This window comes from Lucilia sericata, unplaced genomic scaffold (assembly GCF_015586225.1).
Source record: "Lucilia sericata isolate MDLA Ls3-8-SP2 unplaced genomic scaffold, ASM1558622v1 Contig001832F_arrow, whole genome shotgun sequence".
Lineage (NCBI taxonomy): Eukaryota > Metazoa > Arthropoda > Insecta > Diptera > Calliphoridae > Lucilia > Lucilia sericata.
This window is the reverse complement of record NW_023995728.1, coordinates 61,650-86,453: the sequence shown is the minus strand read 5'-3', so window position 1 is coordinate 86,453 and position 24,804 is coordinate 61,650. Positions and strand designations below refer to the sequence as shown.

General features: G+C 32.8%; 3 protein-coding genes across 3 annotated transcripts; 2 read left to right on the top strand and 1 right to left on the bottom strand.

The window, feature by feature from the left end:
- Positions 1–758: 758 nt before the first annotated feature.
- On the bottom strand, positions 759–24,593 carry LOC119612803 (tuberin). The gene is given in 23 exon segments (XM_037968668.1): positions 759–1,031; positions 1,100–1,195; positions 1,267–1,437; positions 2,813–2,956; positions 3,032–3,316; positions 3,318–4,964; positions 4,966–5,152; positions 6,629–6,870; positions 6,872–6,919; positions 6,991–7,028; positions 7,031–7,189; positions 7,251–7,485; positions 7,487–7,695; positions 7,786–8,047; positions 8,121–8,809; positions 8,812–9,004; positions 9,060–9,179; positions 9,181–9,267; positions 23,318–23,492; positions 23,556–23,692; positions 23,749–24,000; positions 24,061–24,188; positions 24,253–24,593. Coding segments are annotated over 23 exon segments (5,673 nt in total). The 5' UTR covers positions 24,326–24,593; the 3' UTR covers positions 759–935.
- LOC119612805 (ketohexokinase-like) lies at positions 14,366–15,861 on the top strand. Its single transcript, XM_037968670.1, is given in 3 exon segments — positions 14,366–14,659; positions 14,834–15,674; positions 15,677–15,861. Coding segments are annotated over 2 exon segments (942 nt in total). The 5' UTR covers positions 14,366–14,659; the 3' UTR covers positions 15,778–15,861.
- LOC119612804 lies at positions 20,849–22,013 on the top strand. The gene has a single exon (XM_037968669.1). The coding sequence runs from the start codon at positions 21,025–21,027 to the stop codon at positions 21,976–21,978; it is 954 nt and encodes a 317-aa protein (XP_037824597.1). The 5' UTR covers positions 20,849–21,024; the 3' UTR covers positions 21,979–22,013.
- Positions 24,594–24,804: the final 211 nt, after the last annotated feature.

Genomic DNA, 24,804 nt, shown 5'->3' with positions numbered 1-24,804 from the left:
TATTGAGGACGATTGAAACTTATTTCAGACTCCATTCTGAGCTGCGATCGAAGCTATATTTTGAGCTTGATTTGGTCTACGATTAAAGATAAATTGTGACATTCTGGTCTGCTATTGAGGATAAATTACGACTACATTCAGAAAAGCGACTGAAGCTAAATTGTAACAAATTTCGGAGTAGAGATTAAGCTGCAATTGAAGCTAAATGCAAACAACATTCTAAGAGAGCAGAGATGGTGCAATGACTGGATACGAATTGTGACTAAATTCTGAGCTGCGACTTAGGATAAACAGAGACAATATTCTAGACAGAGATTGTGACATAATCGAAGCTAAATTAAGACTAAATTTGACTAAAGATTGAAGATAAAACGATTCTGAACTATAATTGAAGCAAAATTGAAACATCATTTGACCTACAATTGAACTTAATTTTGACAACAATTAGACTTACGATTAGAACTAGATTATGGCTGCATTCTAAACTATGATTCGAGCAACATTATATCCGATATCGGACTTAATATACAACAAATATTTTGGCAAAATTCTTGCCAACGTAATGCCAAATTTGATTTATGATTATATATAAGTTTTTTTTGGTACTTTTAACAAATATTACCCACAATTAAACGTATCAATATGTATGTATTTTAATTATTGTCTTTCACTTAAATACTACCTTTTGCCATTTACCTTTATTGACTTCCGTTCCGTTTATTTTATTTAGTAAAAAACCACACCACATATTTTTTTTAAAGAAAGCTACAAAGCGTTTTTTTATTTATTCGTTAAATACGTGTTTATATATCGTTACGATTATTTTACCTTAAAATCTACTTAACAAAAAAGCGGCAACGTTTAATTTGGAAAAAAGCGAACTCGCTTAAACACAATTTAAATAAAATTATAAAAAAAAAAACGCGAAAAAAAACTTAAGTGTATTTCGAAAAATCGCGATTTGTATTTTGTTTATCGTCAATATCGGCATTGGCAGCGGTAGAACTGCCACGATTTTGATTTTCGAGTAGCTGAGAGAAATATTTTATATAAGTTAACATAATAAATAATTAAAAAAAAGAAGAAAAATTGGACTTACCTTAGTGCGTAAACGTTTAATGCTGCGTAGACGTTCCAACCAGTTGGAAGCATAGGGATTTTTCTTTTGTAAACTTTGATAAACATTTGAAGCCAGCTGTAATGTAAAAGATATGAATATTTTTGTTAAATTGTCTTCTTTAAGTATAAAGATTTGTTTTAACTTACATTAGCGTGCAAAGCCAATTGCCGGGCTAATAGAGGAGCACTTTTATCGGACACAATTTTCGGTCCGGGATGACAAACAAAATCAGCTATTTCGGGACGAGCCTTAACATAAATACGATTGGTGTTTAACTCCAAAGGCTCTACAATAACACAGGCATAACTGAATTGACCCTGTAAAAGAATTAAAAAACCTCTGTTTAAGAACTAGAACTGAACTAGAACTGAACTAGAAGAACTAACTGAACTGAACTAGAACTGACTAGAACTGAACTAGAACTGAACTAGAACTGAACTAGAACTGAACTAGAACTGAACTAGAACTGAACTAGAACTGAACTAGAACTGAACTAGAACTGAACTAGAACTGAACTAGAACTGACTAGAACTGAACTAGAACTGAACTAGAACTGAACTAGAACTGAACTAGAACTGAACTAGAACTGAACTAGAACTGAACTAGAACTGAACTAGAACTGAACTAGAACTGAACTAGAACTGAACTAGAACTGAACTAGAACTGAACTAGAACTGACTAGAACTGAACTAGAACTGAACTAGAACTGAACTAGAACTGAACTAGAACTGAACTAGAACTGAACTAGAACTGAACTAGAACTGAACTAGAACTGAACTAGAACTGAACTAGAACTGAACTAGAACTGAACTAGAACTGAACTAGAACTGAACTAGAACTGAACTAGAACTGAACTAGAACTGAACTAGAACTGAACTAGAACTGAACTAGAACTGAACTAGAACTGAACTAGAACTGAACTAGAACTGAACTAGAACTGAACTAGAACTGAACTAGAACTGAACTAGAACTGAACTAGAACTGAACTAGAACTGAACTAGAACTGAACTAGAACTGAACTAGAACTGAACTAGAACTGAACTAGAACTGAACTAGAACTGAACTAGAACTGAACTAGAACTGAACTAGAACTGAACTAGAACTGAACTAGAACTGAACTAGAACTGAACTGAATAGAACTGAACTAGAACTGAACTAGAACTGAACTAGAACTGAACTAGAACTGAACTAGAACTGAACTAGAACTGAACTAGAACTGAACTAGAACTGAACTAGAACTGAACTAGAACTGAACTAGAACTGAACTAGAACTGAACTAGAACTGAACTAGAACTGAACTAGAACTGAACTAGAACTGAACTAGAACTGAACTAGAACTGAACTAGAACTGAACTAGAACTGAACTAGAACTGAACTAGAACTGAACTAGAACTGAACTAGAACTGAACTAGAACTGAACTAGAACTGAACTAGAACTGAACTAGAACTGAACTAGAACTGAACTAGAACTGAACTAGAACTGAACTAGAACTGAACTAGAACTGAACTAGAACTGAACTAGAACTGAACTAGAACTGAACTAGAACTGAACTAGAACTGAACTAGAACTGAACTAGAACTGAACTAGACTGAACTAGACTGAACTAGAACTGAACTAGAATTGAACTAGAATTGAATCTAGAACTGAACTAGAACTGAACTAATCTAGAACTTTGATTTCATTCTACTTACCGATATTGTATTAAGATTATATTCCTCTCCACTTTCGTTGTATACTATATTAACATAATCGTTGCCAATGTGTTTCTTTTTCTCATTACAATTGGGATCACTGTTAAGTTTGGTAGGCATTAAAGTGGCCACATGAAAGGTTACCTAAACGAAAACAAAAAGCTCGTAAAAAACTCTTAATTTAACGGCAATCAAATCCACTTTTTTGCTCCAAATTACCTGTACAATATCATCTTTCCATATATAGGTAAATTTACCATCTGCCCCATCTGTGGCCAAGGTCACAAACAAATTATTTTGCGCCGCTTCTTTCAAACTAACCAAAGTGCCAATACTGCGCAAGAATTCCACATATCTGGTACTGCCATGTGAGTTGCGCAAAATCTCCACGACATTATTGCACTGACCCTGGCCTACATATAAAACGCCTATATTGTGAGTTTCAAAGGGTGGTGCCAAATCCAGCAGGTTAACTGCACTCATTTGTTCTGGTGGCACTTTAATTAGGCACATCGGTAACCTGCATTTGTCCAGTGTGATATAGCTGCATGAATACAAAACTGGGATTCATGCAGAGTTTGGTATTAAGTTGTGGTTTAGTGGCACCAAAACGAGAGAAGGCTGTAGTGGGTGGTCGGGATTTACCATTATTAACTTCTCTTACCACGGAAATGGTTTTGGAGCGTCCACGCATTTCTCCATTGTTGTAATCATTATTTTGATTAGGTCCTCCTTGGGAGGAGGACATATTGGAATTGTTGCCACCACTGCTGGATTTGGCTAGTCCCTGATGATAACCAAAAGAAGTGGATTTAATGGCTGGAGCATGTTGTTTCTCCATGCGTGGTGAATGTTGTGGTGCTGGTGATAAAGGAGGCTTGGCCACTATTTTCTCTTCTCCTTGTGCGCCAGTGCCGGTAGATTTCAATGAAGTGGCTGAGGCAGATTGTTGCACTAGGGGCTGTGTAGTAGCAGATTTCTGGCTAACATCATCTGCCGATAATTGTTTGGGTGGCAATGTTAAAGTTTCGGGTGCTTTAAGTGTTGCATCAGATTTGTTGCTTTGTTGTGGTGGTGTGGAACCGGCTATTTCCTCTGGTATGGCCTCACAGCTTACCTTGCTGTATTGTACACTTTTCTTCTTTTGCTGTTGCAATTGCTGCTGATGTTGTGCTGGCAATTCGGATTCGTTGGAAAGTTCAGTTGCTCCTGCCGTTTCTTGTGATAAGGGCGCTGGTTTATTCATTAGGAAAGTATTGCGCCAGCTAGAAGACATTTCTGGACTGGAGTTTACCCTTCTTACCGGTTTTCTAGCACGCATTTGTCCTCCTTCAATGGCCAAATATTCCTCATCGGCCTCACCATCACTAACACTGCCGCATAAGGCTTCTTTACCACGTTTTCCAGCTGCTGTCATTTTGGGTATATCTATGGCTTGGGTACCAGCCACTGCTTGGGCCGAGGAAGATATTTCCTCTTGTCTTTGTAAGGCTCTAGTTTTGGACACTGTTTTAGGTCTTTCTTCCAAAGACTTAGTCATGCTTAGTTCATGTTTAAGAGTTTCATTCTGTACGGTTTCCTTGATTTCTTTGGACACTGCATTAATTTCTTCCAAATTTTCTGGTTGCAAGAAATCCGGACCAAATACTCCACCATGTTGAGTGGGCAAGAATAGCGAAACCATGCTACTAAAGGGTACATCATAGCCAAAACAATCATTCGATAAAGGATTTTGTATGCGTGTTATCCAGGAAATGTTACCAGTAGGACGTCTTATTAAAATCTCCGCCCAGGCAGTGCAGGAACGCACACATATCGGAGAGGCACACACGCTAGAGGAAGACAAGGAATTGCCCAACAAAGAAGTACAACTACCACCTCCTACCCCACCCGCAGTGCTGCCTACACCCAAATCTGTACTACCGGCCTCTGGGTTAGAACCTCGTCGCGATAAAGCTTCTAAAGAAGCGGTTGAACTATTGGAAGTTTGTCTTTGTGTAGTGTGTGAGGTCGAAGAAGAGGATGAGGTAAATCTGTGCTACCAGCCGACTTCATTACCACTGCTGTGCTGCAAAGAGACTTTGGTATAACGATGTTCATAGGTTGGAGCACCTTGGGTGTGATTAATTTCCGGCGAAATGGGTGTTGTACCAGGGATTAGTGTCAGTGCTATTTTTAGGACTTAAAGTGTAAGCTTTACCCAGCTGAGCGCAACGATCGCAAAGGCCATTACGTGTTGGGCCTGAGGGACAACCCGAGGTGGTTATGGTTACCAGATTATGGCCAACTAACCAGGTTTGAGAGTGGCCATCTTTGAGAAGATATTCCACAGCGGGAAGTCTAGGGGAAGAGATTTTCAATTTAGGTTTCAACTTAAAAACTACGTTTTAGATAAAAAAAGACGAATATTCAACTAATCACTGAAATTTCTATTATTCGAATCATCGAATGTTCGACGATCTACCGAATATTCGTCAATTAACCAAATAATCGACTATTCACGGAAAATTCGTCTATTAATCGAATCGGTTATTCGCCAAATCGAATCGGTTATTCACCAAATATTTGACTATTCGCTAAATATTTGACTATTTACTGAATGTTCCATTATTCAATGGAAATTAGACTTTTCACCGATTATTCGACTATTCACAGAATATTCGACTATTCACAGAATATTCGACTTTTCAGCAAATATTCGATTATTCAACTATTAATCGAATATTCGAATTCACAAAATATCAAAATTTGACTCAAAATTCAAAATTTCACTGAAAATTTTAAATTTCACGAAATATCTAAAATTCACTAAAAAAAAAGAAAATTTTACTAGAAATTAAAATTTTCTATAAAAATTTAATTTCATATTACAAATTAAATAAGAATTGAAATTTCACTTAAAATTCAACATTTAACTAAAATTTTGAGTTTTCACTAAAAATATGAACTTTGACAAAAAAATTGATTTTTCACAAATTCCAAATTACCAAATTATTTTCACCAAAAAATTTAAATTTCACCTAAAATCAATTTTTTCACCAAAAAAATTCAAAATTTCACCAAAAACTCAAATTTTCACTAAAAATTTGAAATCTTCAAATTTCACTAGAAATACATTTTTCAAAAAAAGGTATTTTTTATCGAATCGAAATTTCACTAAAAATTCAATATTTCACTAAAAATCCTAGTTTTTTTCCTAAAAATTCGAATTTTTACTAAAATTTTTAATTTTCACTTAAAATTATTTTTTACTAAAAATTTGATTTTTCACTAAAAATTCAAAATTTTCGCTAAAAAATAAATTTTTCACCAAAAAATGTATTTTTCACTAAAAATTCGAAAATTCCTGACCTTTTGCCAAAAAATTAAAAACTTCGATATTTCACAAAAAAAAATTCACTAAAAATCGAAAAAAACCAAAATTTTCACTAGAAATAAAATTTAATTGAATAGTTTTTCACTAATTTTTTTTTTTTCTAAAAAATGTGTTTATTACTAAGAAACCAAAATTTTACCAAAAATTAAAAATTCGCCAAAAAATCAAAATTTCACCAAAAATCTACATTTCAGCAAAAAATTCAAATTTCACCAAAAATCCAACTTTCACCAAAAATCTACATTTCACTAAAACTCGTAAATCGTTAAAAAATAAATTTTTACTACAAATATTAAAATTTCACTTAAAAGTAAAATGAAAAAATTATTTTTTTTAAATCAGTATTTCACCAAAAAATCCAAGTTTTGCAAAAATATCTAAATTTCACTGAAAACTCGAAAATTTTAATACATATTTTAATTATTTAAAATATTACTCACCTTTTCGGCAAAGCCGAACATGGCGAAAAAGTATGACGAGCCAAGAAATCAATACAAGTCTCTGCCAATTCAGCATGGAAAGATTTCAAACCTTCATTCATTAGAGGACGCATTTCCGTATGATTACGGGCCGTTGCAGCCGCTGTATTACGACTACCACGTTCGGTTAAACTAGTACTACGTTTACGATTCGATGAGTCTTCATTTAAACTTTGGAAAATCTTGAATTTGTACATTGCGTGTTAAATTATTGATGTCCTCGTACAGCATGCTAGCATTGGATTGAATGGACTATAAGAAATCAACAAAACTATTAACAACCCATTCCCTAAAGCTAGAAGAAACTATCTGCAGCTTCTTACATTTATTATGTAATTAACACAATTTCTTCTCAACTCCATTTACATTTCAAAAACCAACCAGCAATAACATGATGAGCCAAAGAAACGACATAATGATGATAACGTCGAGGTTTCGTATAGGGCAAAGAGATGGCAAAAACATACATATACTGGCGTGAAGTAAAATTGGTGCACAAATCATTGGATAAGCGGCTAAGTACTGCAAAAGAGATTCTCTTTATAATATTTCAACTCTATTTTATTTATTTTTTCAAACTTACTCGATAAAAAATCCAATACCGGTATGGCCACCGTAGGTGTATCAGACATTTTTGACATTTGCAACAAAATATCCGGTAACTTACGCATTAATGCCTCGGGCATTTCCAATATGATGGTAGTCATGGTATTTATGCAAATAGTAGCTATAGTGGCTATACCACTGCCTATATTGGATATGCCCATTTTTAAAACTTCTATGATTTTATATTGATTAGAGGGCTGTAGATATTGATGGATAGATAACGAGACCCGCTATGGCGGGTAGTACTAGAGAGTTCAATTCATCTATGGTACACTTGTAGACTACATGAAGAGCTTTATTACTTTCGGATATAGTTTTAAAAAGTGCAGCAGCTAGAGACTCGATATCATTGCCTTGTATTAGGGCCTTATTTTGCATGACCTTGGGAAGTTCTTTGATGACCAATTGGAAGATTTGAAAATCTGTAAAAAGTGAAAGGCAATTAGGGAAATATAAATGAGACATTCTGATCTACGATAAATGCTAATCTACAATTTCATAGTTTAATTCACCTCTATCTTTTTCCAAACACTTGACAATCGTTTCACAAGCTCTCTTTATGGAAATCGTAGTAAAATGAGCATTTGGCACAACATCATGATTAGACTGCGACATAATCGAATGACGTTGATGATGATGACTTATATCATGGACTGGCAAATTAGAATCTATGCCCAAATAATAGCTAAACTTGATGTTATCATTATTAGTAGGATCAGGATAACCAATATGATAAGAAGCATTAGCACGGGCCCTTAGCATCCAGCAAAAGATCTTGTTGAAGAAAAAAAAACACAATAAATTATAAAGATAATGAACAAATTGATCAATTATTGTAGAAACATACCTTATATCTCACAATATTAACTTGTTCAAACACTTTGGGATATTGATAATGCAACTCCAGGTGACCCACTAATATATTGAATATTTTAATGGCATGACATGAGGGCAAACGATAGAGTTTGATAACAAACACCTCTATTAAACCATCCACAGCAGTTATAACATCTTGTATTTCTTGTTCTGTCTTAATATCGGTACCATATTGTTTGTGCATTTCATAGGGACGATTAATGATCTTTTCTAAAATATCCAATAATTCACCACAACGTTTGGTATCACAATGGCGTGTGAAATCAATTAAAGCATCAGCTACTGCTCTCCTTAGCTGGACATCTGTCTCATTGCAAACGTGGGTAAACAAAGGAATAACCACACGTTCTAAAATTTCCTCTTCATAGCAGGAACGATTTAAATCCATTATATTGACCAGAGACTGTATAACCTTTATGCGTATGGGTGTATTTGACATTTTATAGAAACGTTGTACAAAAGTATTAAGCAATAGTAACCATTCTGGTCGGGTAGCTGTTATCTTTGAAGATCTATAATCGATTAAAAGTAAGACCGAAGATTCGGGTCTACTTTCAGCTACGCGTTCAATTAAATCATAAATACGTTCATAATTGGCCAGAATTTTAGTTTTATCATCCTCCAATAGTTTCTCAATGAACGATATATTCTCATGTAAATGATTTTAAGTTGTAACAAACTATCAGTGGTGGTGGAGAAACTCTCATAATATTCTATATTATCCACAATTGCTGACATTATATCACATATACGATCCCATATAATTTCGGGTAGTTCCGATTTATATTTAGTTATAACTATGTAAATGCCAATTATAACCTCATAAGTGACACTAACATGACGACTATCCAGAGCCTGAGGATAAAAGAAATTGGTCAAGATTTCCTTAAGGATCCACTCTATTACTTACCCTTAGAAAACTGTTTAGAACCATGGAGGCATAAAACAGAGGTGAAACTTGAAAGACCATGGGCGCTCCAAAAATATTCATATTTAGATGAAAAACTGCACCTCTTAGCAGAAAATTATCCTTCATCGAGGGTACGATCATTTAGAATGTTACACATCATTTTCATCGAATGATAACCCAACTCAGTGCCCAAGAGATTTTTCATGATCTGAAAGAGATATAATGGGAGGGTTATAAAAGAATCATATAATTTAGCAGAAAGAAGCTAAATTTTGCCTAGACTATAGACTAGACTATAGACTAGACTATAGACTAGACTAGACTATAGACTAGACTATAGACTAGACTATAGACTAGACTATAGACTAGACTATAGACTAGACTATAGACTAGACTATAGACTAGACTATAGACTAGACTATAGACTAGACTATAGACTAGACTATAGCACTAGACTATAGACTAGACTATAGAGACTAGACGATAGACCTAGGACTATAGACTAGGACTATAGACTAGACTATAGACTAGGACTTATAGACTAGACTATAGGACTAGACTATAGACTAGACTATCGACTAGACTATAGACTAGACTGACTAGACTAGACTACTAGACTAGACTATAGACATAGACTACCTATAGCCTAGACTATAGACTATGACTATAGACTAGACTATAGACTAGACTATAGACTAGACTATAGACTAGACTATAGACTATAGACTATAGACTAGACTATAGACTTACTAGAGACTATACTAGACTTAGACTAGGACTATAGACTAGACTATAGACTAACTATAGGACTAGGACTATAGGACTAGACTTACTAGACTAGACTAAGACTAGACTATAGACTAGACTATAGACTAGACTATAGACTAGACTATAGACACTAGACTATAGACTAGACTATAGACTAGACTATAGACTAGGACTATGACTACTAGACTAGACTATAGACGAGACTATAGACTGACTATAAGACTAGACTATAGACTAGACTATAGACTAGACTATAGACTAGACTATAGGACTAGACTATAGACTAGACTATAGACTAGACTATAGACTAGACTATAGACTAGACTATAGACTAGACTATAGACTAGACTATAGACTAGACTATAGACTAGACTATAGACTAGACTATAGACTAGACTATAGACTAGACTATAGACTAGACTATAGACTAGACTATAGACTAGACTATAGACTAGACTATAGACTAGACTATAGACTAGACTATAGACTAGACTATAGACTAGACTATAGACTAGACTATAGACTAGACTATAGACTAGACTATAGACTAGACTATAGACTAGACTATAGACTAGACTATAGACTAGACTATAGACTAGACTATAGACTAGACTATAGACTAGACTATAGACTAGACTATAGACTAGACTATAGACTAGACTATAGACTAGACTATAGACTAGACTATAGACTAGACTATAGACTAGACTATAGACTAGACTATAGACTAGACTATAGACTAGACTATAGACTAGACTATAGACTAGACTATAGACTAGACTATAGACTAGACTATAGACTAGACTATAGACTAGACTATAGACTAGACTATAGACTAGACTATAGACTAGACTATAGACTAGACTATAGACTAGACTATAGACTAGACTATAGACTAGACTATAGACTAGACTATAGACTAGACTATAGACTAGACTATAGACTAGACTATAGACTAGACTATAGACTAGACTATAGACTAGACTATAGACTAGACTATAGACTAGACTATAGACTAGACTATAGACTAGACTATAGACTAGACTATAGACTAGACTATAGACTAGACTATAGACTAGACTATAGACTAGACTATAGACTAGACTATAGACTAGACTATAGACTAGACTATAGACTAGACTAGACTATAGACTAGACTAGACTATAGACTATAGACTATAGACTAGACTAGACTAGACTATAGACTAGACTAGACTATAGACTAGACTAGACTATAGACTAGACTAGACTATAGACTAGACTAGACTAGACTATAGACTAGACTATAGACTAGACTATAGACTAGACTATAGACTAGACTATAGACTAGACTATAGACTAGACTATAGACTAGACTATAGACTAGACTATAGACTAGACTATAGACTAGACTATAGACTAGACTATAGACTAGACTATAGACTAGACTATAGACTAGACTATAGACTAGACTATAGACTAGACTATAGACTAGACTATAGACTAGACTATAGACTAGACTATAGACTAGACTATAGACTAGACTATAGACTAGACTATAGACTAGACTATAGACTAGACTATAGACTAGACTATAGACTAGACTATAGACTAGACTATAGACTAGACTATAGACTAGACTATAGACTAGACTATAGACTAGACTATAGACTAGACTATAGACTAGACTATAGACTAGACTATAGACTAGACTATAGACTAGACTATAGACTAGACTATAGACTAGACTATAGACTAGACTATAGACTAGACTATAGACTAGACTATAGACTAGACTATAGACTAGACTATAGACTAGACTATAGACTAGACTATAGACTAGACTATAGACTAGACTATAGACTAGACTATAGACTAGACTATAGACTAGACTATAGACTAGACTATAGACTAGACTATAGAGACTATAGACTAGACTATAGACTAGACTATAGACTAGACTATAGACTAGACTATAGACTAGACTATAGACTAGACTATAGACTAGACTATAGACTAGACTATAGACTAGACTATAGACTAGACTATAGACTAGACTATAGACTAGACTATAGACTAGACTATAGACTAGACTATAGACTAGACTATAGACTAGACTATAGACTAGACTATATAGACTAGACTATAGACTAGACTATAGACTAGACTATAGACTAGACTATAGACTAGACTATAGACTAGACTATAGACTATACTATAGACTAGACTATAGACTAGACTATAGACTAGACTATAGACTAGACTATAGACTAGACTATAGACTAGACTATAGACTAGACTATAGACTAGACTATAGACTAGACTATAGACTAGACTATAGACTAGACTATAGACTAGACTATAGACTAGACTATAGACTAGACTATAGACTAGACTATAGACTAGACTATAGACTAGACTATAGACTAGACTATAGACTAGACTATAGACTAGACTATAGACTAGACTATAGACTAGACTATAGACTAGACTATAGACTAGACTATAGACTAGACTATAGACTAGACTATAGACTAGACTATAGACTAGACTATAGACTAGACTATAGACTAGACTATAACTATAGATAGAGACTATAGACTAGACTATAGACTAGACTATAGACTAGACTATAGACTAGACTATAGACTAGACTATAGACTAGACTATAGACTAGACTATAGACTAGACTATAGACTAGACTATAGACTAGACTATAGACTAGACTATAGACTAGACTAGACTAGACTAGACTAGACTATAGACTAGACTATAGACTAGACTATAGACTAGACTAGAGACTAGACTATAGACTAGACTATAGACTAGACTAGACTATAGACTAGACTAGACTATAGACTATAGACTATAGACTAGACTAGACTATAGACTATACTAGACTATAGACTAGACTATAGACTATAGACTAGACTATAGACTAGACTATAGACTAGACTATAGACTAGACTATAGACTAGACTATAGACTAGACTATAGACTAGACTATAGACTAGACTGACTAGACTATAGACTAGACTATAGACTAGACTATAGACTAGACTATAGACTAGACTATAGACTAGACTATAGACTAGACTATAGACTAGACTATAGACTAGACTATAGACTAGACTATAGACTAGACTATAGACTAGACTATAGACTAGACTATAGACTAGACTATAGACTAGACTATAGACTAGACTATAGACTAGACTATAGACTAGACTATAGACTAGACTATAGACTAGACTATAGACTAGACTATAGACTAGACTATAGACTAGACTATAGACTAGACTATAGACTAGACTATAGACTAGACTATAGACTAGACTATACTAGACTATAGACTAGACTATAGACTAGACTATAGACTAGACTATAGACTAGACTATAGACTAGACTATAGACTAGACTATAGACTAGACTATAGACTAGACTATAGACTAGACTATAGACTAGACTATAGACTAGACTATAGACTAGACTATAGACTAGACTATAGACTAGACTATAGACTAGACTATAGACTAGACTATAGACTAGACTATAGACTAGACTATAGACTAGACTATAGACTAGACTATAGACTAGACTATAGACTAGACTATAGACTAGACTATAGACTAGACTGTAGACTATAGACTAAACTAGACTATAGACTAGACTATAGATCTTACTATAGACTAGTATAAACTATACTATAGATAGTCTAGTGTGTATTGGTATTCTACCCAAAGATTGAAGGTAATTTGTGAATCTTCTGTAGGAGGATCACTATGAAATTTTCCCACAAGAAATATTTTAACCAAATTAAGCATTTTCTTAAGTGTAAAGTATTTTTGAAATTGTTTTATAAAAGCTCTTTCTAAAGCTTTTAACAGAAGCTTAATTTTAGCTTAAATGATGTATAACAGTGTTGGTAAGTAGCGATCTTAAAATAGTACTTAAATCTAACGGAAAAAAGTACTTTTTAAAAACGAAGATAAAAAACTTTTAAATATCAAATGCTGATATAAAAATCAGGCTATATATTCTTCAATATGTGTTGTCTTAAGCTTTTGTTAAGACAATTGTTATAAAATTAATTAAAAAAAATGAATTTAAAAAGCTTTGGGCTGACTTCCAAACGTACCAATACAAAGTTTGAATACAATTTTATTGCGGTATTTATATCTAGTACACATGTAAAGTTTCAAAACATTGCAACGATGCTTTGTTTATTTTCACGTTCTAAAATATAGAAGATGCAAAGTATTGTTTTTAGTAAATCAGCTGTTTGTGTAGTTTTAGCAAATAAGTTCAACAAGCATCAACTTTAAAACTGATGCTCTGATTGCCATATCGCTGCGTTTCTAATACTTGTCGATGACGTTTTGAAACAGTATGCATTGTCAATATTTGTACTGAGGCGTTATGAAACACTATACTTTGTTCGTACACAAAGCAACTGACGTTTTGGAAGTCAGCCTTGCTTTTTACATTTTTTAAAAAAGGTACTTTTACAAAGCTGGTAACACTACTTTAGCTTTTACTTAATTAATTAAGAGCGTTTTAAGAGAATCGGACAGCAAGCGATCACTTAAAAAGTTTTCAACAGCTGTTTATTATTGTTTTTTGTTATTTTTATTAAAAAGAATTATTGATAAGATTATAGAAAATATAGAAAAAAAAAAACAAAAGATCGCCACAAACTTAGTAGTTTGTAATGTGAAAATGTTGTAAAAAAAAAAATATTTAAATAAAACAAATTTAAACTACTCCATTAATCTATTAAATAACAAAACCCTGGTGGTGAAAAAAAAAGGTGATCTAAAGTGCTTTACAGGTGATTTAAAAAATACATAAAGGTAAATAAAATTGTAGACATGTGTATTAAATGAAACTATAGAAAAAGTCTAAAGAAATTAGCACCAAACTAGGTCGCCAGACTAAAAATATTCTAAATCGGCGTAAAATTAACTGCTGCAAACCGAAATTTCTTTAAGAATCTTCTTTTTAACCTATTTTTCCCCTTCCCCCAGATGTCGGAGCAGCGACGTGTACTATGCGTGGGTATGTGTGTTTTAGATATTATACATTTATGTGCTGAATATCCCCAGGAAGATACCGATAAACGTTGCCTAGATGGCTATTGGCAAAGAGGTGGTAATGCCTCCAACAACTGTACTGTTCTCAGTAAACTAGGGGCAAAGTGTGAATTCCTAGGAATGACTTCTTCAGCGCCGGCTTTTCAATTTCTCTACGAAGATTGTAAACAAAGAAATATAGTAATACAAAACTGTCCTAAGACCACAATGAATCCTCCTTTTTCTAGTGTATTACTAGTAAAAAGTAAAGGTACACGCACTATAGTTCACGCAAATACCGGATTTCCCATTTTAAAATATGAAGAATTTAAGAAAATAAATTTACATGACTATAGCTGGATTCATTTTGAGGGACGTAATGTGGAAGAAACTAAAGAAATGATTGAAATGATAAGAGAATACAATGAGAAACACAAAGAAAATCGAATAAAAATATCGGTAGAATTGGAAAAACTTAATAAAGATTTATACATATTAGCCATGCGCTCAGATTTGGTATTTGTGGGTAAAGATATAGCCCACCACATGGGCTGGTCTACGGCTAAAGAGGCTGTTTATAATTCTCAGAAAATTATTAACGATATGAAGTCTACAGAATCAGGGAGAAGTTGGCCTTTACAACAGATTATTTGCCCGTGGGGTTCTGAGTGTGCGGATGCTTTGGATGTTGCTACTAATGAATATTTTTCTTTGCCTGCTGTTTCAGTGAAGAGTATAGTTGATTCTTTGGGTGCTGGCGATACATTTGTGGCTGCAGTTATTTATGCTTTAAATATTTGCAAAAGAACTTAAAGCAGGCTGTGGAATATGGCAATCAAGTGGCTGCATTTATAAATACAGCACGAGGTTATGATTGTGTGGAGAATTTTAAATTGTGAATTTAAATTAATTTTGTTTTATTTGTATATTTTAAGTGAAAATAAAGAGAAATTGTTGTTTTTAGGAAATTTTGTAAATGGGAATATTAAGGGTTTTGTTTTTTGTACAAACAAGAAAATATTCTAGATTATCTATAGTCTAGTCTATAGTCTAGTCTATAGTCTAGTCTATAGTCTAGTCTATAGTCTAGTCTATAGTCTAGTCTATAGTCTAGTCTATAGTCTAGTCTATAGTCTAGTCTATAGTCTAGTCTATAGTCTAGTCTATAGTCTAGTCTATAGTCTAGTCTATAGTCTAGTCTATAGTCTAGTCTATAGTCTAGTCTATCTAGTCTATAGTCTAGTCTATAGTCTAGTCTATAGTCTAGTCTATAGTCTAGTCTATAGTCTAGTCTATAGTCTAGTCTATAGTCTAGTCTATAGTCTAGTCTATAGTCTAGTCTATAGTCTAGTCTATAGTCTAGTCTATAGTCTAGTCTATAGTCTAGTCTATAGTCTAGTCTATAGTCTAGTCTATAGTCTAGTCTATAGTCTAGTCTATAGTCTAGTCTATAGTCTAGTCTATAGTCTAGTCTATAGTCTAGTCTATAGTCTAGTCTATAGTCTAGTCTATAGTCTAGTCTATAGTCTAGTCTATAGTCTAGTCTATAGTCTAGTCTATAGTCTAGTCTATAGTCTAGTCTATAGTCTAGTCTATAGTCTAGTCTATAGTCTAGTCTATAGTCTAGTCCTATAGTCTAGTCTATAGTCTAGTCTATAGTCTAGTCTATATCTAGTCTATAGTCTAGTCTATACTATAGTCTAGTCTATAGTCTAGTCTATAGTCTAGTCTATAGTCTAGTCTATAGGTCTGTCCTATAGTCTAGTCTATAGTCTAGTCTATAGTCTAGTCTATAGTCTAGTCTATAGTCTAGTCTATTAGTCTAGTCTATAGTCTAGTCTATAGTCTAGTCTATAGTCTAGTCTATAGTCTAGCTATAGTCTAGTCTTAGTCAGTTATAGTCAGTCTATAGTCTAGTCTATAGTCTAGTCTATAGTCTAGTCTATAGTCTAGTCTATAGTCTAGTCTATAGTCTAGTCTATAGTCTAGTCTATAGTCTAGTCTATAGTCTAGTCTATAGTCTAGTCTATAGTCTAGTCTATAGTCTAGTCTATAGTCTTAGTCTATAGTCTATCTATAGTCTAGTCTATAGTCTAGTCTATAGTCTAGTCTATAAGTCTAGTCTATAGTCTAGTCTATAGTCTAGTCTATAGTCTAGTCATAGTCTAGTCTATAGTCCTAGTCTATAGTCTAGTCTATAGTCTAGTCTATAGTCTAGTCTATAGTCTAGTCTATAGTCTAGTCTATAGTCTAGTCTATAGTCTAGTCTATAGTCTAATCTATAGTCTAGTCTATAGTCTAGTCTATAGTCTAGTCTATAGTCTAGTCTATAGTCTAGTCTATAGTCTAGTCTATAGTCTAGTCTATAGTCTAGTCTATAGTCTAATCTATAGTCTAATCTATAGTCTAGTCTATAGTCTAGTCTATAGTCTAGTCTATAGTCTAGTCTATAGTCTAGTCTATAGTCTAGTCTATAGTCTAGTCTATAGTCTAGTCTATAGTCTAGTCTATAGTCTAGTCTATAGTCTAGTCTATAGTCTAGTCTATAGTCTAGTCTATAGTCTAGTCTATAGTCTAGTCTATAGTCTAGTCTATAGTCTAGTCTATAGTCTAGTCTATAGTCTAATCTATAGTCTAGTCTATAGTCTAGTCTATAGTCTAGTCTATAGTCTAGTCTATAGTCTAGTCTATAGTCTAGTCTATAGTCTAGTCTATAGTCTAGTCTATAGTCTAGTCTATAGTCTAATCTATAGTCTAATCTATAGTCTAGTCTATAGTCTAGTCTATAGTCTAGTCTATAGTCTAGTCTATAGTCTAGTCTATAGTCTAGTCTATAGTCTAGTCTATATACTAGACTATATACTAGTGTAGACTAGACTATAGACTAGACTATATACTAGTGTATAGACTAGACTATAGACTAGACTATAGACTAGACTATAGACTAGACTATAGACTAGACTATAGACTAGACTATAGACTAGACTATAGACTAGACTATAGACTAGACTAGTCTAGTCTATAGTCTAGTCTATACACTAGTATATAGTCTAGTATATATTCTAGTCTATTGTCTAGTCTATAGTCTAGTTTATGGTCTAGTCTATAGTCTAGTCTATGGTTGAGTTTATAGACTTATCTATTGTAAAATCTACCAAAAACAATGGTGCTACAGCTAAAATAATATTTATTTATGATCATTTAAAAATTATTAAATATTTCCTTAATATGAAAACCATTAATTTCTCAAAAATATTTTTTCTCACGAAATATTTTTAAAAAAATATAATCTTGATGATTAATTTAAAATTAATTTATTAATAAAAACAAAAAGCCATAAACCAATTTATACTGGTTTTTCATAAGAAACACCTAAAATAAACAAACACGAAGTGCGCACTTCTCTAAAAACGATAACTGAAATCTTAAGAAAAAAAACATCTATCACACCATTTTGTTAGTAAAATATGTTAACAAATTATTTTCTTAAGAAAATAATGTTGAATTCCTGTGAAAAACCCCAAAAATCAAATTAAACAAAAACGTGTCAAGATATAGAAATTCCTTAAATATGAAATAATAAATTCATACATATTTGCAATAAAAATCGTTTAGCATTAGCAACAAATTGTGTTGTCCATTGTTTTCGTAGAAATTCAATTTTATAGAAACTCTGGACTTTGTTGTTTTCCTCTGTCCCAAAAGACAAGACAATATAAATTAAATTGATAATTAAATAAATAATTGAAGTTTTTAAGTGCATAAAATATAACACTTTCAGTTAACAAATAAAATGTTTTAAATTTTTTGGACTAAAAAAGATTTATGGTTTAATGATAAGATATTGACGGGAATGTGGAAGTTTTATTTTGACATGAAGTGAGCAGAAATGAAGCTCCAGTTAGGGGGCTATAAGGGGATTTTGTTGGGATGACAAACGTAGCAAAAATATTAATATCTTTTTGCTTAATTTATTATTAGTTTATATGAGTAATTGTAGTATTTTTTTAGATTTTATTATACCGTAATAATTTGTTTTTAGTAGGTAATAAGATTTCAACATCATTTGCTTAATATGTTTAGATAAGAAAGTATTGAAATCATGTTCTCTTGTTGGTTATCAAAAATAAAGACACAAACCTTATTCTAATATTAAAGAAATTTTGTGTTAATACACAACGACAGGAAGGAACGGTATGAAAATTAAAAAGTTTTTAGTTTAGTTTCCAGTCACTAAACTAGGCTATATAGTCCACCGTCTTCAGTCTAGCTATATTGTTATAAAAACTGAACTAGAACTGAACTTAAACTGAACTAAAACTGAACTAGAACTGAAGTAGAACTAAATTAGAACTGAACTGAACTAGAACTGAACTAGAACTGAACTAGAAATGAACTAGAAATGAACTAGAACTGAACTAGAACTGAACTAGAACTGAACTAGAACTGAACTAGAACTGAACTAGAACTGAACTAGAAACTGAACTAGAACTGAACTAGAACTGAACTACAACTGAACTAGAACTGAACTAGAACTGAACTAGAACTGAACTAGAACTAGAACTGAACTAGAACTAAAACTGAATTAGAACTGAACTAAAACTGAACTAGAACTGAACTAGAACTGAACTAGAAATGAACTAGAACTGAACTAGAACTGAACTAGAACTGAACTAGAACTGAACTAGAAACTGAACTAGAACTGAACTAGAACTGAACTGAACTAGAACTGAACTAGAACTGAACTAGAACTGAACTAGAACTGAACTAGAACTGAACTAGAACTGAACTAGAACTGAACTAGACTGAACTAGAACTGAACTAGAACTGAACTAGAACTGAACTAGAACTGAACTAGAACTGAACTAGAACTGAACTAGAACTGAACTAGAACTGAACTAGACTGAACTAGAACTGAACTAGAACTGAACTAGAACTGAACTAGAACTGAACTAGAACTGAACTAGAACTGAACTAGAACTGAACTAGAACTGAACTAGAACTGACTAGAACTGAACTAGAACTGAACTAGAACTGAACTAGAACTGAACTAGAACTGAACTAGAACTGAACTAGAACTGAACTAGAACTGAACTAGAACTGAACTAGAACTGAACTAGAACTGAACTAGAACTGAACTAGAACTGAACTAGAACTGAACTAGAACTGAACTAGAACTGAACTAGAACTGAACTAGAACTGAACTAGAACTGAACTAGAACTCTAGAACTGAACTAGAACTGAACTAGAACTGAACTAGAACTGAACTAGAACTGAACTAGAACTGAACTAGACTAACTAGAACTGAACTAGAACTGAACTAGAACTGAACTAGAACTGAACTAGAAACTGAAACTAGAACTGAACTAGAACTGAACTAGAACTGAACTAGAACTGAACTAGACTGAACTAGAACTGAACTAGAACTGAATTAGAACTGAACTAGAACTGAACTAGAACTGAACTAGAACTGAACTAGAACTGAACTAGAACTGAACTAGAACTGAACTAGAACTGAACTAGAACTGAATTAGAACTGAACTAGAACTGAACTAGAACTGAACTAGAACTAAACTAGAACGTATAGGGTACATCAATTAAAAAAATGTTTAAATATTTCTTTTAACCAAAATTTTGTTCTTAACTCTAAATAAATGATAACACATTCATGTTTTTAAGAAATTATGCACTGATTAGTTGTTTTCAATATGTTAATAAACTTTTGTTAATACTAGATAACAGTTAAAATTTTACAAAACAATGAAATAAACAAAAACAAAATTATTAAGCTAATAACACCTAATAACAAGTAAAATCGGAACTGAACACCTTCACACATACACTTCCTTTACAAATCAATAACAAAATTACTGATAAAAAATTTGATAAAATAATTTTTTTTTAAAGAACTTTTTTTTGTGTTATTTATTATGCAGTTGTAATCAGTTTTGTTAAGAGGTTTATAAATGGTGTGATAATAGTTAAACAGACACAGTTGAAGTTGAGCAGTTAAGAAAAGAACATTAATAGTTAAGAGTTAAGAAAGAAATTTATAAAGTTTTATAAAAGATCATTTTAAAATCTTACGAACAGTTAAAGTGTTTTGATTTAAAAACAAAAAAAGTTAATAAAAAATTAAAAACAACATGTTTTCCTTACAAAAAGTGTTTGTGCTATTGGCTGTTTTGGCTTTAACTCATGCTGTGTTTGGTGATGATACTATTCAAGACCTTAATCTTTGTAAATCGCAATACAATGGAGCCATATTGCCCCATAATAATAATTGTCAGAAATTCTATATCTGTATCAACCACAAGCCCTACGAATACAATTGTGATCCTTCATTCCACTTTGATCCCATAACACGCACCTGCAAAGCTGGTACTAACTGTGGAACCGATTTTAACAAACCAGCCTCATGTGTTGATGGTACAATTAAACCCATACAAGACGATTGTTTTATCTTTGAGGCTTGCGTTAAGGGACAATTCCAGAAAATCAGCTGCCCACCCAATTACTATTTTAATGCTCAGCAAGCCATCTGTGTACCCTATCAAAATGATGCTGAATTCAAATGTAACTGCCTAATGCCGGAACACACTGTCATGGAGAATGTAAACAACTGTGAGACTTATTATGTTTGCCGTTCTAAAAATGCTATTTTGGAAAATTGTCCTTTGGATCAATACTACAATTCGCAGCTTAATGCCTGTATTACCGATTTGGAAGGAGTCTGTTTAATGAAACCCACCATGACACCCGAACTAGAGGAAGAATTGAAAGTTAGCCATTTAGATAAAATGGCAGGAAATGATGTACAAACCACTTGTGCTAAATTAGGTTTGGAGGGTATACATTTCCAAACTTTACCCAAAGAATGTAATACATTCTATTTGTGTGTCAATGGCCAGCTGTATACACAACATTGTCCCGAAGACTTTTACTATGATAGTGAGAAACAATACTGTATACTTGATAGCTTAAACAAATGTTCTAAAACAACTGATATTCAGACACCTTTAACTATGCAGCAGGAAATCATAGAAAGTCCTAAGTTATTTGAACAAAACAAATTATTTTCAAAATTTATTAAATTTTAAATAAATGGTAATACATAAAATATTTTAAAGCAGAACCTCAGAAAAGTTTATATTTTTAGTTTATTTATTATTTAAGTTTTTTTTATGAAAATTATTCATAGTTATTAATAAATTATTTATCATAACATATTATGCGTATTGTTTTTTCTTTATTGTTAAGTTATCTATAATTTGACACATCAGCAAACCCCATCTGTCTTTTTAACTTTTACTATAGACAATTGAGACAATTATGATTGATGAAGAAAGGTTATTTTTTTGCAATTGCAAAAGAATTGTGGAAAATTATTAGACAACTTTAATCAATAAGATAATAAAGAGATAAATAAGACACAAAAATGTTCTAGTTGTGTTCTAGTTATGTTCTAGTTTGTTCTAGTTGTGTTCAGTTCTGTTCTAGTTCTGTTCTAGGTCTGTTCTAGTTTGTTCTAGTTCTGTTCTAGTTCTGTTCTAGTTCTGTTCTAGGTTGTAGTTCTAGAGTTCGTGTAGTTGTTCTAGTTCTGTTCTAGTTCCTGTTCTAGTTCTGTTCTAGTTCTGTTCTAGTTCTGTTCTAGTTCTGTTCTAGTTCTGTTCTAGTTCTGTTCTAGTTCTGTTCTAGTTCTGTTCTAGTTCTTTCTAGTTCTGTTCTAGTTCTGTTCTAGTTCTGTTCTAGTTCTGTTCTAGTTCTGTTCTAGTTCTGTTCTAGTTCTGTTCTAGTTCTGTTCTAGTTCTGTTCTAGTTCTGTTCTAGTTCTGTCTAGTTCTGTTCTAGTTCTGTTCTAGTTCTGTTCTAGTTCTGTTCTAGTTCTGTTCTAGTCTGTTCTAGTTATGTTCTAGTTCTGTTCTAGTTCTGTTCTAGTTCTGTTCTAGTTCTGTTCTAGTTCTGTTCTAGTTCTGTTCTAGTTCTGTTCTAGTTCTGTTCTAGTTCTGTTCTAGTTCTGTTCTAGTTCTGTTCTAGTTCTGTTCTAGTTCTGTTCTAGTTCTGTTCTAGTTCTGTTCTAGTTCTGTTCTAGTTCTGTTCTAGTTCTGTTCTAGTTCTGTTCTAGTTCTGTTCTATTTCTGTTCTAGTTCTGTTCTAGTTCTGTTCTAGTTCTGTTCTAGTTCTGTTCTAGTTCTGTTCTAGTTCTTTTCTAGTTCTGATCTAGTTCTGCTTTAGTTCTGTTCTAGTTCTGTTCTAGTTCTGTTCTAGTTCTTTTCTAGTTCTGTTCTAGTTCTGTTCTAGTTCTGTTCTAGTTCTGTTCTAGTTCTGTTCCAATTCTGTTCCAATTCTGTTCTAGTACTGTCCTAGTTTTTTTTCTAGTTCTGTTCTAGAAAGTGTCGTATAGATTTCTATATATAAAAAATGTATAAATTTCACTTACCTTCCATGATGCTTGACAATAAGGTGGTATATTGACAGTTCGGCATAAAGTAAAAACAAATTGAGGCAAAGGATCACTGGGGAAAATGGTATAACTCATAACCATTTCCAATATAGATAGACATTGTATACCAATGACCTCATCCGAAACGGAGCAGCTTAAATTGCAGGCATTGCTGAAAGAAAACAATTAAAATTGAAATAAAAAACTACAAGCAAAATAAGTATGCACAACTTACGTTACTATTCCAATAATAATTTCATTATCCAAATGAGCGGCATTGAACTTTATCAAATTGACCAGCATATTTAAATAGGGAACCAAAAGATTAGCTTGATGAATGGCACCCAGCCACTGCAACATAAAGCGGCCAATCTAAAACAAAACTATTAAAGCATAATTTTCTTATAAGAATTGCGGAAAGTAAATACCTTTTCCTCTAGATTCTTAATATCTTTGCCATTTTCCGTTAAAGTTTCCAGCAATTCCAATCTATGCTTAAGATCCTCGGGTACTTCATGATTTTGTATGACCAAAAAGAATTGTTCTCGCATATAAGTTAGTGTCTTATATTGGGTATGTATAAGTTTTTTGTAGAAAGTCAAGGCAGTCTGACGGCATTCAGAGGATTTGGTGGGTACTAGTAAATCCTTAGTAACATCCCAAAGTTTTACAATAGTGTTCTGAAATAGGAATTTTAAAAGTTTTTAAAGAAAATTGTAAATATGTAATTTTCTGTATACCTCATCCAGATTGCAGGACTGCAAATGCACCTCACTTAGATCTTTTAAAATCTTACATCTTTGAGCCACCGGTTGTTCGGGTCGTAGTTCCCATTCTATTTCTGGCCTTAGGCATCTGTCGTTGGTGCCTATTTTGATTTGGGAATACAAATTTATTTATTTTTCTTATTGGTAGATGTGTGCAGTACAAACCTGGTGGATTTTTGGCATTTTTTAGAAATGATTTAAACTTGGATTTGGATAATTCCTTATCTTTGGAACTCATTGTTGTTTGTGCTTACAAATTTGTTTACTTTTATTTAATATTTTATTTGTAATTGTTTATTTTCAATTGGCAAAGATATGCTTGAACCAGCCCAAACAAAAATCACTTTGGAAAAGTTTAACCGAACAGCTGTAACACATATGTTCTAGCAGCTGCCTCCCAGACACAGAGTTGCAAACGAAAATAGGCTGGCGTTCACAAAAATCTTATCTGTTAATTTTGGCTGATATTTAAATTTCATCATTTATTTAAAAATGGCCGCCAATTCCTAGTTGATAGTTTTTAACAAATAAAAAAGTTGAATATTTTATTTTTGTTTAATTACCTTTTTTGAAGAATTTCACAATTAACACTTATTTTTCAACAATTTTTCACATTTACTTTAATTATTTGGCATTTTATAATTAAAAAATGTAATTGAATTAATTTTTTACCACACATGCTTCAAAAATGGTGGAAATTCAAGATTAAACATGAAA